The sequence below is a fragment of the Sorex araneus genome, chromosome 6 (genome assembly GCF_027595985.1).
Source record: "Sorex araneus isolate mSorAra2 chromosome 6, mSorAra2.pri, whole genome shotgun sequence".
Lineage (NCBI taxonomy): Eukaryota > Metazoa > Chordata > Mammalia > Eulipotyphla > Soricidae > Sorex > Sorex araneus.
Window position 1 is genome coordinate 83946377 of NC_073307.1, and position 15383 is coordinate 83961759.

The 15383-nt window shown below is 45.1% G+C and overlaps 1 protein-coding gene across 2 annotated transcripts in view; it reads left to right on the forward strand.

Moving 5' to 3' along the window:
• Positions 1-445: 445 nt before the first annotated feature.
• Positions 446-15383, forward strand: part of RPAP3 (RNA polymerase II associated protein 3) — a 44429-nt gene continuing 29491 nt past the window's right edge. Inside the window, exons 1-5 of one of the 2 annotated variants that reach the window (XM_004610437.2) lie at positions 446-539; positions 3912-4092; positions 6127-6267; positions 13572-13694; positions 14454-14581. In XM_004610437.2, coding sequence (XP_004610494.1) covers positions 3940-4092; positions 6127-6267; positions 13572-13694; positions 14454-14581 — 545 coding nt within the window. In that variant the 5' untranslated portion in view covers positions 446-539; positions 3912-3939. Of the gene's footprint in view, positions 540-577; positions 1656-3911; positions 4093-6126; positions 6268-13571; positions 13695-14453; positions 14582-15383 lie in introns of those variants that run through there. The other variant, XM_055143134.1, reaches the window with a different exon arrangement.

Here is a 15383-nt window from a genome sequence, read left to right on the forward strand (position 1 = left end):
AGGGCGCCGGTTTGAAGGGAGCTCAATTGCTGATTAGCCGGCGCTCTGAATACCCGACAACCCGGAGCGTGCCGGCCGCCTCCGGGGAAACGCTGGCCCACCGGAAGCTGCCCGCCGAGATCTGCCCGCTGCGCCCCGGAACAGGAAGGAGCCTGGCTCTGGCTGACTGCGCACGCGCAAGCGCAAGAACCGGGGGCGGGGCGGGAGTGCGCGGGGGCTTGTGGGAAGGCTCCCGGGGCGGGGCGGGAGCGCGGGGGGGCGTGAGGGAAGACTCCGGAGGCGGGGCGGGGAGGCAGCCCGCGGGGTCTTGTGGGAAGGCCCTGGGGGCGGGGAGGCAGCCCGCGGGGGCTTGTGGGAAGGCTCTGGGGGCGGGGCGGGACGGGAGAGCGCCGGGGCGTGTGGGAAGGCTCCGGGGGCGGGGCGGGAGCGCGCGGGGGCTTGTGGGAAGGCTCCGGGGGCGGGGCGGGAGCGCGCGGGGGCGTGTGGGAAGGCCCGGGCGCCGCGGCCTTGCGTGCGGGCGTTCTTGGCGCTAGCGGCAGGTGAGCCGGGGTCCCGGGGCGGGAGGCGGCGGCGGCGCGGCGGGGTTCCGCGTCTCGGCCGTGCTGCCCCGCCCGCGCGGGCGTCTTGTCGGCGTGCCCGGCCCGCGTCCGTTTCCTTGGGAGCGGCGGAGGCGAGGCCCCGGGGCGAGGCCGGCCTCGGGACTGCTCCGTGGGCGGCTCGAGGCCGAGTCCCCGCCGCGCTCCCGTCTCGCTCCGCGTCTCGGCGCGGTCGGGTGCTCGCGTGTCGAGGCGTGCGGCCGGCCCCGAAGCCCTCCGCGGTTGCCGCTGGTGCTCGCGCCCGCACGGGCCTCCTCGCCGCGGTCTCTCTGCTGGGGGCGGCGCTGCCTACGGCGCGGCCCTGCAGCCCCGTCCTCGCTGGGGCCCGGCGCCTCTTGCAGTCTCCAAAAGCAGTCCGGAGTGACTCCCGAGCACAGAGCCAGGACTAGTCTCGGGGCGCCGCAGGGTCTGGCCGAGGAGCCCCCCGCCCCTCCCAGGTCCTTCTCTCCCGTCCTTGGACCCCCTCCTCCCCCCCCGCCCAGCTTTACATCCTCTCCCGTGGTCTTTGGCCGCCTGCTCCTAGGCAGCAGGCTTCCATCATTAGCCATCGTCCACTCATGCTGATAACCATAGCGTCAGGTCATTTTGGAGGATCCCGCCCGCACCGCCGGGCCTGGCAAGCTCCCCGTGGCGTGTTCGGTATGCCAAAAACAGTCACAACAAGCCTCACACTGGAGACATTACTGGTGCCCGCTGGAGCAAATCGATGAGCAACGGGATGACAGTGATACAGTGATTGAGCTTATGAAAATTCTTTGTTCAGTTCTTGTGCGACTCAATATGATGCACTTTCTCCTTCCCTGTATGACAGGTGTGGCTGACAGCGCTGCTGATTCCTGCCGTGTATCGGTTGGCGGTGGGGCGGGGGTCCTCCCAGCGCGGCTGGTTGGCAGCCGGGGCCCGGATGGCGAGGTGCTGGGCCGTTCGTGCTGTGCTGCTTGGGGAAACAGCTTTTTCCATGCCGCCATCTCTTCCTGTGTGCGCTCAACAAACTTCTCACCACCAGTAGACTCGCTGTTTGTATTGGGCTGCAGTTACCAAATACCTAGAAAACTTTCGGTATGGGACTGGAGTGGGTAGGGCATGTGCCTTGCACGTGGCTGACCTTTGTATGGTCCCCCAAGCCCTGCCAGGCGTGATCCCTTAACCTAAAAATGCCAAAACAACACCTGCTCTCACTCCAAATACTGTGATTGTAGTTTCCAGTAAGCGCGTGCGCCTAAATGTGTCTCTCAAACCTAAAGCAATCTGCTGCCTATAGCCTCAAAAGAGAAGTATTTGAGGCCAGCGTACCGTCAGTTGAAATAATCTGTGTTATATTTGTTCTCCGGTTTTGAAATCCCATTGTATTTTATTTTTATTTTTTCTTTTATCTTGGACTTTATTTTTTTTTAATGTGGCCAGTTTATTCATTTTAATGAATCATCGTGAGACTTATACATTTTCGTGATTAACTTATAGTCAAGCAATATTTGAGTACCCATCCCTCCCAGTGCCCATTCGCCACCACCAATGTTCCCAGTGTCTCTCCCGCCACCCCCACCCCTTCCCACCCCCTGCCTCTGACAGACACATTCAGTCTTACTCTCTCCTTCTGGTTGTTACTGTTTGCAACATAGGCACTAAGCAGCCATCATGTTTGGTCCATAGCCTACTTTCAGCACCAGTCTACCCTCCCGAGTGATCCCTCCAGCCGTCATTTGTTAGTGGTCTCTTCTCCATTCCACCTGCTTTTCCCCCAGCACATGAGATCGGCTTCCAAGCCATGGGGCCACCCTTCTGGCCTTAATCTCTACTATCCTTAGGTGTTATTCTTCTGTTATGTTACTTTATATCCCACAAATGGATGTAGTCATTCTGTGTCCGTCTCGCTTTTCCTGACTCATTTCGCTTAGCATGATACTCTCCATGTTGATCCACTTATATGCAGATTTTATGGTTTCATCTTTTCTAACAACTGCATAGTGTTCCATTGTGTGTAGATATACCAAAGTTTAACCAGGCATCTGTTCTCGGACACTTTTTTTTTTTTTCACATTCTGGCTATTGTAAATAGTGCTGCAATAAACATACAAGTGCAGATGTCATTTCTACTGTAATTTTTTGCATCTTTGGGATATATTCCCAGGAGTGGTATTAGTGGGTCAAGTGAAAGCTCAATTTCCAGTTTTTATTTTTATTTTTTTGCTTATTGGATCACACTCAGTCGTTGCACAGGGTTTACTCCTGGCTCATGCACTCAGGAATTATTCCTGGTGTTCCTCCGGGGGACCATGTGGGATGCTGAGAATTAAACCTGGGTTGGCCGCATGCAAGGCAAATGCCCTACCCACTGTGCGATCGCTTCAGCCCCAATTTCTAGTTTTTTGTGAAACATCCATATTGTTTTCTAAAAGGGCTGAGCCAGTCAGCATTCCCACCAGCAGTGAAGGAGAGTCCTCTTCTCCCCACATCCATGTCAACACTGGTCGCTTTTGTTATTTTAGATGTGTGCCAATCTCTGGTGTGAGATGGTATCTCATTGTTTTTTATCTGCATCTCTGATGATTAGTGATAGAGAGCATTTTTTCATGTGCCTTTTGGCCATTCAGATTTCTTTTTTGGGAAAGTTTCTGTTCATTTCATCGCCCCATTTTCTGATGGGGTTGGATGTTTTCCTCTCGTAGAGTTCAACCAGTGCCTTGTATATCCTTAATATTAACCCCTACTTGAGGGGTATTGTGTGAGTATCCTTACCCATTCTATAGACTGTTTTTGTATTTTGGTCACTGTTTCTCTTGAGGTGCAGAAGCATCTTTGTTTAAGATAGTCCCATTTGTTTATCTCTGTTTCATCCTTAAAGATACCTTTCGCTTCAATGTTGTAGAGGGTTTTGCCAACCTTTTCTTCAATGTACCGTATGGATTCTGATGTTGAGGTCTTTAATCCACTTTGATCTGACTTTTGTACATGGTGTTAGGTAAAGGTCTGAGCCCATTTTTTAATAGCTTAAGTTGTTTTCAGCATTATTTTAGGTCCTCTTTTATCTGTCTTGGCCATTTATGACCCAGTAAAGAAATTATTAGCTAGGTTTAGAAAAAGAAAGCAAATTCTATTTCTTCTCCCTCTCTCTTCCTCTCTCTCATTTTGTTTTTGGGGTCAATCCAGCAATACTCAGGGATCATTACCAACTCTTTACTAGGAGTCACTCCTGGCTCCTGGCTGGCTTGGGAGACCATTACGGGGTGCCAGGGAACAAACATAGTCAGACATGTGTAAGACCAGCTTTTTACCTGCTGTACTCTCTCTTTGCACTCTATTCCATTTTTATCATAGGTTTCTTGGTCAAAGCTCTACGGCCATAATGACTTCAACAAGTAAAGCAGTTGAATTACAACTTCAAGTGAAACAAAATGCAGAAGAATTACAAGATTTTATGAGAGATTTAGAACATTGGGAAAAAGATATTAAACAAAAGGATATGGAACTCAGAAGACAGAATGGGGGTCCTGAAGAGGTAAATTACTTTCCTATGTTAGCATCCAGCAAAGTTGCTCATTTTTAAATAAAGCATGGTTTTTAAAATGTTTTTTTAAAAATAGTAAAAATGAAGTGTCTTGCTTCCTTGTCAACATTTCAAAAGTTTTTATTTTAAAAGTTTTAAATATTTATTTGTGGAATATTAAAAAAAAAGTAGTATGAGAATAATATCCAAAGACATAGGAATGAGGGCCAGGAAGACCGGTCCTTGGTAGGAAGTTTGCCATAAGTTGTGGGGAAATGCAGTTAGGGTAGAGAAGGGACCACAGTGACAGTGATTTCCAATGATCACTCTGGACCAGAACTGAATGCCGAAAGGAGGAAAAGTGTTTCTATATCATAACCTTTGAGTAACAGCATTGCAAACCACAGTGCCTAAAAGAGGAGAGACAGACAGACAGACACACATACACACACACATACACACACACTTCTCTCTCACCTGTGGGGCAGGGAGAGTGAGAGAGCGAGCTCATGCAAGTGCACAAACTCGGGAGGGAAACTGGGGCCCATTAGTGGCAGGAATTGTACACTGGTGAAGGGTCAGGTATTGATTGGGACATTGTATGACTGAAACCCAGTCATGAACAACTTTGTAACTATTTCATGGTGATTCAATTTAAAGGAATGTGTCAAATGTTTAAATATACTAAGACTTTTTAAGAGTGATAAATTGCTAATAGGCTGATAATTCTTACAGGCAAATAGCATATAATATGGGTTGTATATATATTATGTATCAAATAATTACATACATTGAATGCCATTAATGTACAGTATTGTGTAAAAATGTTAGATAGGTCCTACTGTTACTCTGATGGGCATTTAACTCTAAGAACAAAATCATGCAATTTGCAGCACCTGGGTAGAACTAGAAGATATGATGCTGCGTGAAGTCAGAAGGAAAGAGGGAGGGGACAGAAAGATAGTATAGTAGATAAGGAGCGTGCCTTGCAGGGGTTCAGTCCCTGGCTCCACATATGGTCCCTCCAGCTTGCCGCAGGCGATCCTGAGCACCATAGAGTATCGCCCAAAAAACAAAGAAGAAAAATGAAAAATAAGAAAGAAAAAAAAAGATATAGATACTGAATGACCTCTCTCATAGGTGAACTTAAAGATACATAGCAAGGGGGCGGACCACACGACTGGTCTGGGGTATGGTACCCAGAACCCGCTGTGAGTGATCCCTGAGTGCAGAGCCAGGAGTAAAACCTCAGCACTGCTGGTCTGGCTCAAAATGGGGCGGGGGGGGGGAAGCAAGGTAGCAACAAGGGACTGAAGGCAGCGCCAAGGGAGAGCTGACCTACACAGTTGGGTGATGGGGTGGGGGGTTGGAAGGGAGGGCCTGAGGGGAGGGAGGTGGTACACTGGGATGAGTGTAATGTTGAATTATGTTTATGAGAAGACTTCATCATTATAAATCATGGATTTTATATATATACCTATATATAAAATAGAAATGATTCTTAAAAAGTGCATTTAAATGACTATTTTTCTTACTGTACTTAAAGATATGAGCAAATTTCTGTAGTAATGCTGATAATTCATGGGGGTTTTCTTGGGGGGATGGGGAGAGGTGCAGTTTAGGACCACATCCTGCAGTGCTCAGATCTTCTGACTCTGTTCAGGGAAAATTCCTGGCAGGGCTTGGGGGACCAGATGGGATGCCAGGGATTGAACCCAGTTTGGCTCCATGCAAAGCAAGTACCCTACCTGCTGTACCATCTGGTTCTGAGAAGGTTTTTTTTAGAAGACTGTGTTTAGGATTACAAATTAAATATATGTTTAAAATTACTTTTTTTGTCTGAATATTGTTAAGCATTCATCAAAGGGAATGTTAAATTTCTCAACTGTAAATTATTAATGAAGATTACAAATTGGTACTTGTAAGCATCTAAAAATCTAATTTTCTTGAATATTATATAATTTAGTGTGATTTGTAACAGTTATATAAAAAATAATGAGCAAAAATACAAAAAGTGATGAATAAATATATATTTTTTCTCTTTAGAAATTACCACCTATTCGAAATGGGAATTTTAGGAAAAAGAAGAAAGGCAAAGCTAAACAATCTTCTAAAACAACCAAAGATGAAAATGCAAAAAACAGAATAAAGTCCTATGATTATGAGGCTTGGGCAAAACTTGATGTGGTAAGTTAATCTAGCTGTTACTTTCGGAGAGAGGTGTTGCGGGGTAGAGCTTCCCCAGCACTCCTGGGGGCGCCAGGGGGCCACTTCCAGTGATACTTTCCTAGTGGTTCTGTGCTGGGAGTTGAGGTTCTTTATGGCCACAAATGGCAGTGCTAGGGGAAAACATTTAGTGCTAGGGATCAAACTTGGGGGCTCGTGTGTGCATGGAGGCATGTTTTCCACTCGTGAGCTGTCTCCCCAACCTCATAAGTGCTTCTTAATATCTGAGCAAGATGGTTTTTGAGCTTAGGTCATGAATGAAACAGCGCTTCTAATGACCTCGTTAGATTATTTTAATTAAAAAAAAAGTTTGAGTTATATGTAGCAGTACTCAGGGGATCCTGTGGTACCCAGGAGCCAATCTATACCTCCCCAAATTATGAGTTCAGCCTGTTAAGCCCTTTCTCCAGCCCAGACTATATTTTTTTCAGTTTTTAAAAATCAAGTGACCATAGATACACACTTAAAAAGCTTTTCATGATTGAGTTTCAGTCAAACAGTGTTCCAGTATCCATCCCTCCATCAATGTACATTTCCCACTACCAGTGTCCCCAGTTTTCCTCCCACCTGTATGACAGACAGTCTCCCCATATCTCTCCCTCCACCCCTTTCCCCTTTTTTCCTTTTAGGCACCGTGGTTTGCATTAAATACTGTTATTGAAAGGGTATCATGTGTATCACTTTGTCTTCTTTCAGCATTGACTTCTTGTTAAGAGTGATCACTTCCAATTACCATTGTCAGAGAATGTCCACTCTGTCTCTTCTGTCATAACTGCACTTCCCCCAAACTTCCCAACTTGTGGAAAGCGTCTCATGGACCAGTCCTCCTGGCCATTTCTGTTGTCTTAGGGCATTATTCTCATACTATGTTGCATTCTATAAATGAGTACGATCATTCTATGTCTGTCCTTCTCCCTCTGACTTACTTCACTCAGCATGATACTCTCCATGTCCATCCATGTATAAGTAAATTTCATGACTTTGTCTTCTGACAATTGTGTAATATTCCGCTGTGTAGGTGTACCATAGTTTCATTATCTAGTTGTCTGTTCTTGGGTTGTTTCTGGATTCTGGCTATTGTGAATAGTGCTGCAGTGAATATAGGAGTGCAGGTGACTTTTCTGCAATTTTGGGGAGGTGGGGTGTGCCCTGGGGTATATTCCCAGGAATGATATTACTGGGGTATATGAAAGCTTAATTCCTAGTTTTTTGAGAAAGGTCCATATTGCTGTTCAAGAAGGTTGGACTAATCAGCATTCCCACCAAAGATGAACGAGGATCCCTTTTTCCCTGCATCTGCGGCAGCACTGGTTGTTCTTGTTCTTTCTGGAGAGTCTGGTGTGAGGTGATATGTCATTGTTTTGATTTATGTTTCTCTGATGATTAGTGATGTGGAACATTTTTTCATATGTCCTTTGCCATTTTTCTGTTTTTTTTTTTTTTTTTGCTTTTTGGGTCACAACCGGTGATGCTCAGGGGTTACTCCTGGCTCTGCACTCAGGAATCACTCCTGGCGGTGCTCAGGGGACCCTATGGGATGCTGGGAATCGAACCCGGGTCGGCCCGCGTGCAAGGCAAACGCCCTACCCGTTGTGCTATTGCTCCAGCCCCTCCAATAGTTTATTTTATCTTCGCGCAGTACAGTACCAAAACGAGGAACCTGGCATTGATACAAGATTTCTATACCATTTTATCATGGGTAGATTTGGGTATCCATTGCAATTAAGATACAGAAATAATACACCACAAAAATCTCTGCTTTGTGCTACCCTTTAGTTTTTGAATCCACTTATTCCCACCCACTAATAGCTAGGTATTTTCAGAGTGTAATATTCCCGGGAAAGAATTGGTCCAGAGAATAGTACACAGATTAATGCTCTTTCCTTGCATCCCGACAACTGTGGTTTGAATCCTCAGCACCATATATGGTCACTGAGCACCACAAGGAACTACTCCTAAGCACAAAGCCAGGAGTAGCTCCTTAAAACCACTGGGTGTATCCCCTTGCACCCCTCCAAAAAGAAAAAGACTGCCAGTAGCTTTTTATAAACTGAACAGTTTGTTGGAGAAAAGAGTAAGTTTCTGTTTCATCTTTGGGCTATGGCCGTATGACAGTAGAAGTAGTTGTTTCTTGATCCTCGGAAGGTGGGCTTCTAGATCACAGATAGCAAACGTGGTACATGCCTTCCATCTCTTAGAAGTGGAGAATGAATTATTGCAAGCACCCTTCCCTCAGTGCTCCACACAGCCACTAACCAGTCTGCCTGTGAAAAGGGAAGCTTTGGTCAATTTTATCTGTCAATTGATCTACATTAATTGACATTTAAATGTCAATTTGATCTACATTAATAGTTGATTTAGAATGGACATTTCTTTTTAGTCTTTTTAAAGTGTTACGGGGCTGGAGAGAAGAGCTTAGGGGGTAAGGTGCTTGCCTTCATGCTGGTGATGTTCTTTCAGTTCAATCCCTGGCACTGCCTGATACCCAGGCACCACTGCCAGTGACCCTTAAACTCAGAGCTGTTCAAGGGCGGCTGCTCGGGGTCTCATTTGGGCGGGGAGCAGGGCTGGTTCTGCCCCCCCATCATGAGTTTCCCCATGTGTCCCATCACTGCAAGCTCCTCCCTGTCTGTCCAGTTGGCTCTGAAAGGTGGTGGTTGCCATGTTGCTGCAAAGGGGAAAAGGCTGAGGGACAAAAATGCTTCCCCTCCCGGGGCTGCACAGGGCGTAGCTTAGTTCACAGTCCAGGAGTATATCTGCCAGCAGCTGCTGCCTTCCGAGATTGGTTTCTGCGCCTCTGGGATCATGGCCACTCAGGGGCCGTTCCTGAGAGGCTTTTTGCATATCAGGAAAGGTCTGGAGAAATAGTCCCAGTCCCATGTACCGGAGCCATGTTAGTAGCAGCTCAGTGTCTCCGGGACTCCATCTGGAGAAGGCGGGGTGACTGTGCCTTCTCCGTCTGGCACCCTGGTGTTGTTGGCCCGGTCTGGGGTCCGGAGCATTCTCTGGCTTGCAGTGCCTGCCGGCCCCTCAGTCCATCTTTTAATGTTCATTCAGTGAGTGTAAGCAGATTTTATTGTTTTCTTTTTTCCTTACATAAGTAATTAAAATGATGTTATTAAATGCAAAACATTTGTTTAGATAAGGAGCAGTGTTCTTCAAGAAGATGGAAGATAAAGGATAATGTTTGGGGCTAGAGACATAGCACAGTGGGTCTGGTGCTTGCCTTGCATGTGGCAGACCTGGGTTCGAGCCCTAGCATTGCATATAGTAACCAAGTGTGACCAAGAATGATCCCGGAGCACCATAAGCCCTAAGCAGTTCTGGGTGTGTCCCAGAAACTAAATCTTTTTTATTTTCACGTTTATAAAAACATGATTTCAAAATGTCTTTCGTGGTCCATGAGATTATTTATTACTGTGAGAGGAATATGTGATTGGGAATTCTAGGCTAGCATGCTATTTATTATGTTTGGTCGAATCAGCGTATTTTGAACTATTTGGAGAGAACTGCTTGAGGGCTTGTACTGCCAGGATTCCAAGGAGGACTAGATCACTGCTGGTTCTTTTTTTTCGCTTTTTGGGTCACACCCGGCGATGCACAGGGGTTATTCCTGGCTCTGCACTCAGGAATTACTCCTGGCTGTGCTCAGAGGACCATATGGGATGCTGGTAATTAAACCCGGGTCGGCTACATGCAAGGCAAACGCCCTGCCTGCTGTGCTATCGCTCCAGTCCCTGGTTCTTAACTAAAGGTTTTGTTTGCACTGTTGCTTGAGGACCAATCAAATCAGAGACTTGGTAACAGACCAAGAAAGAGTTTATTGACAGCATATGAGCATATTGGAAGGAGGTTGACTCGTCCTCAGGGCAGCCATCTTGTCTGCATGGTCCCAAGTAGTATTTTAATATATATGTATGTGTATATATATATTTATTTATTTTAAGTTTTTGGGCCACACCGACAGTGGTCAGGGCTTACCCCTGGCTCTGCACTGAGGGATAGCTCCTGAAGAGACTTGGGCAACCGTATGTGGGGATCAAACCTGGTTTGGAACATGCAAGCCTTGCCTGCTGTACTATCTCTTTGACCCCACAAGAGGGATTTTTAATAGCAAAAGAGCAAGGAGAAAGAAAGGGTAGGTGCAGATGGGTGGGCTCCAGAACAATGAATTTCTCGCAGGCTGGTTTCCTGAGGCACACTACACCTCATCACATCTATAGACCTGAGCAAAGTAAGGATGAAATGAGGGACACTGTCCTCAGCTCTAGACTTTGGGGAGCAGGGCATAATGAGACAGGGACCCATATGTAGGAGTTTGCTGATGCTAATTTCTTGGGGTAGGTTTTGATTCTCCTCCAAATTCTAAGTGTGGGAGTTTCCTCCCCACACTGTCAAACTTGGTGTTCTCTAGTTCAACTCAGTCCTGATCCTGTCTACCCTTAGGTGACTCAGGTTCCAGAGTTTGAAGCCTCTGCCCAAAGATTGCCCTCCGTGTGCCATGTTAATTGCACCTGCAGATTGGGGCGCCCTGCCCAGGGCATCCGCTGATCGCACCTGCACCTGTCAGTGTTAGGACTGCTGCTCAGTTGAGTTTATTTGCTAGAGCAGCTCTCAGACTGAGTTCTGTGTTTATTCAAAAGAGCATCACTCGAGGTGGGCGGGGAGAGGGAGGGAGCTTGGGATGTTGGTGGAGGGACACTGGCACAGGTGATGGGTTTGGGTTAGATCTCTGTTGTCACAGTTTGGTAAATCACAGTGCCTAAATTAAGAGGTTTTTTTTTGGTAAAGGATAACTCATAAGAAGCCAGCTAGAGGAGTGCCACAGGGCATGGGAGAAGGTCAAGGGATTTCCATGCTGTCTAAGTGTTCCAGTCTCCCCTTTTCCTGAGCCAACCTGGAAGCTTCCTGAATCTTACCCTTTTTAGAATTTATGGAGGCCTGGGGCTGGAGTGATAGTTAAGTGGGGAGGGTGCTTGCCTTCCACACGAGTGACCTAGGTTTGATCTGCAGCATCACAGATGGTCCCCCAAGCCTGCCAGGATTGATCACTGAGCACAGAGCCAGGATTAGTCCTGAGTACAGCTGGGTGTGACCTCAAAACCAAAAGAAATAAAAATAAAAAAATAGGGGCTGGAGCAATAGCACGGTGGGTAGGGCATTTGCCTTGGACGCGGCCGACCTGGGTTCGATTCCCAGCATCCCATATGGTCCCCTGAGCACCACCAGGGGTGATTCCTGAGTACAGAGCCAGGAGTAGCCCCTGTGCATCGCCGGGTGTGACCCAAAAAGCAAATAAATAAATAAATAAATAAATATCGCTGAGCTCAGAATTCAGGAAGGCTCTTTACATAGGCATGGTTGATTAAATCACCGACTCTTAGCATTTGATTCTGATGAGCAGAGAGATGGGACTTAGATTTCCAGTTTTGACAACTAGCTGTCTGTCTTAGGTATTGTCTCGGTCATTTTGTCTCATATAACAAAAGACACCTTTTGCTCCCATCAGGAATTTCTAAGGGTTTTAGGAGCTCTACTAGAATGGAATTGAAGACCAAACCATTTTTTCTTATCAATCACAGTATCAGAGCTGATTACTAAATCACTGTAGCACTGTCGTCCCGTTGTTCATCGATTTCCCCGAGTGGGCACCAGTAACGTCTCCCTTGTGAGACTTGTTGTTACTGTTTTTTGGCATACCTTTAGTATTAAGCAGTTTCTTGTAATCATTCATATCCAGCCCCCTAATTATAGTTTCAAGGTCAGGAAACTAGCACCTATCCCAGCAGCTCAGGCACAAGGCGGAAAGCACCCCTGAACCAAATGTGGGTGTTGCTGGGTGCTCTGACACTATGCTCCTGCGGAACCACCGTGTATCTGTAGGGGATGGACAGAAGCCAGAATGCCCAAAGAAGCCCCTGCGGATGTGGGGAAGAAGTTAACATTCCGTACTGACAGCAGTCAGTTTTCATTTTTCTTCTCTGGTTATGATGATGACCAGGAATTGCATGTTTGAATGTGATGCTTGTCCTGTTTGTGGTGCGGTGAGCACTGTACAGCTCCCACAGCTCTCACACACTTGGCTGAGGTGTTTGTGTGGCCTGCACAGCTGCCCGAGCATGCACACCCTTGGCTGAGGAGTTTGTGTGGCCAGCACGGCTGCCCGTGGCCCTCACACGCTTGGCTGAGGTGTTTGTTGGGTGTCAGACCCCTCAGTTGTGCTTGTGCACGTTCTTGAGGGTGCGCACGGACAGGCTTCCTCGGGGCCCACTCCAGGCTGTGGGTGCTTTACAGGCTTCAGTTTGTGCACGCAAATTGCACGCGGCTGTGGGAGCCAAATGGCAGAGCCGCCAAGAGAGCACCACAGCACGCACACACAGTCTGGGGTTGCCAGACTGGCACTCAGTCACGCAGAAGCAGCCTTTGGACCCCAGTTTTTGGTGTGTTTTCTTTCATTAGTGTTCTGTTGAATGAACACATTCCAGGGCCATCTCTCCTTTTTTGTTGGAGTTTGTCTTTATTTTTTAAATCGTCTGACGATGGGCATTATTCTTTTTTTTTTTTTTTTTTGAGAGGGTGATACATATATTTTAAGTTTTTTTCTTTGATAAATTTTCTCTTTATTTTTGTAATTTTTTTGGCAACATTGGTTTGCAAGAATATAATATTATCATACTAATCTCACCACCAAAGTACCAGTATCTGTCCACCACACTCCACTGAGTTTCAACAGATCATACCTCTCCTTTCCTTTCTATGGTTGGAGTCCTGTGGGTTTGTTTTCACCGCATGTTGTCTATACTCTCCATTGTTTCTTTACATAGCACAAATGAGTGAGATCATCTATTATTTGTCTTTCTCCTTTGGATTTATTTTACTTAGTTTGACAACTTGTAGTCTCATTTATGATGTTGAAAAAGAAGGATTTTATCTCTTCTTGGAATTTCATAGTATTTTATTGTGAATATATACTGAAACCGCAACTTCTTTTCACCTGTTCATCTGTTGTTGGCATTTGGATTGCTTCCAGATCATGGCTATTGTAGATAGACTGTAATGAACATAGGTGTATATGAATCTTTCTCTCAGGGTGTTTATGTCTTCCTGGAATAGAAACCTAGGAGTGGAATTTCCAGTTTACATTTTTATTTTTAACATTTTGAAAAATCTCCATGCTATTTTTCACAGAATCTGAACCAGTTTAAATTTCCACCAAGAGTGAATAAGATTTCCGTTTTCAATGGGCATTATTCTTATGATTGCAGGACAGTATCCTTGATGAGCTTGACAAAGAAGAAAGTACTCATGATTCTGTGTCTCCAGAATCAGAGTCAGAAGAAGACGGAATTCACATAGACTCACAAAAGGCTCTTGCTTTAAAAGAAAAGGTATTCTCTAGCTTTGTTTTCCTTCAGGGGTGAAAGCTCTGTAAAACATGTGGATCCCAAGATTTCTTCAAAACCTTTCAGGGTGTGGTAGGCAACCGTGTGGCATAGTGACTGGGAGCTGTGTCCTGGTATGGGAAAAGGCTTTTAGATCACTTGTGCCTTTTTTTTTCTCCAGTTGTAAAATAAGCTTAATTTTATTATTAAATCTCAGTGGATTATGACCATAAAGTGAATATTAAGTAATACATAAGTGAATATTAGTACATAAAGTGTTTAGGACTTATAAAATTATTCAGGATTATTAGTAGTAGACTGAAGTTAACTTAAAATTAGTGTTTGAGTTTTGGCATGAATATTATGTTCCAATCCCCTATTTTATAGATCATCTTTGGTTAGATTTTGGAAGAGTCTCCCTGAAGGTTGTCTGATTTTTTTTATTAAACTAGTTATTTTGGTTTTTAAAATGGTGGAAATCTTTTTAGATTAAACTTTCTTTTATAACTTTTTTTTGAATAATCAGTAAGCTGTTACTGTCGGTGAGTATATCAAGCTGAATATTTCATTTTTAACCAGGGGCTCCTTTGAGTTGTGCCCAAGAAATTATATAATGAGTTTAAACTCTTATAAAATGATTATTTTGCTTAGTTTTCTTTCTTTCTTAGCCTTGATCAGACAGCCAGTGAGTTAGAGATGCATAATATTGAAGAAAATAACTCTGGAATTTTGTGCCACTGTATAACTGACTTGTGCTTTTTATAGGGCAATAAATACTTCAAACAAGGAAAATATGATGATGCAATTGAATGCTACACCAAAGGCATGGATGCTGATCCTTATAATCCTGTGTTACCAACGAACAGAGCGTCAGCATACTTTAGATTGAAAAAGTAAGGAGATTTCCACACTGTGTGTGAATGTATTTTTGTATATATTTTGCCATACCTTATGGTAGGGCTTATTCCTGGCTCTGCACACGAGAATCAGTCCTGTGGGCTCAGGAGACCATATGGCATGCTGGGGATCGAACCTTGGTCGGTCATATGCAAGGCAAGCCACCTGCCTGCTAAACTATCACTCTGTCTTCGGTGTTTGTATGTATATTTTCAAAGAGAATTTTGTATGATGTTTATGGGAGAGACCGAAAATTACTTTTTTTAACTATAAATTCTACAAAAGCCATTTTGAACATTTATGTGCTCAAGAACCGTTCTCCTCTGACTCACTTTTCTGAGGTTTTCCTTTGAAAATTGAGTCATTATGTTGAATAATTCACACACTGAAATGCTAGTGGATAAAAGTTTTCAGAAATTTATTTCCTTCCATTTTGAAAAGTCATTTCAAAATTTAACCTACATTTACTCTTTAATTTTCATTACAGTAAAATATATTCCAGCTTTTTTTTTTTTTTTTTTTTTTGCTTTTTGGGTCACACCCGGCAATGCTCAGAGGTTACTCCTGGCTCTGCACTCAGGAATTATTCCTGGCGGTACTCAGGGGACCATATGGGATGCTGGGAATCAAACCTGGGTTGGCCGCGTGCAGGGCAAACGCCCTACCCACTGTGCTATTGCTCCAGCCCTTATATTCCAACTTTAAAGAATTAAAAACTTTTAAGTTAAGTTGGAAAACATGATATTGCAATTGGAATACTGTAATGGCATTTAAAAAAAAGACAAATGCTATCAAGAA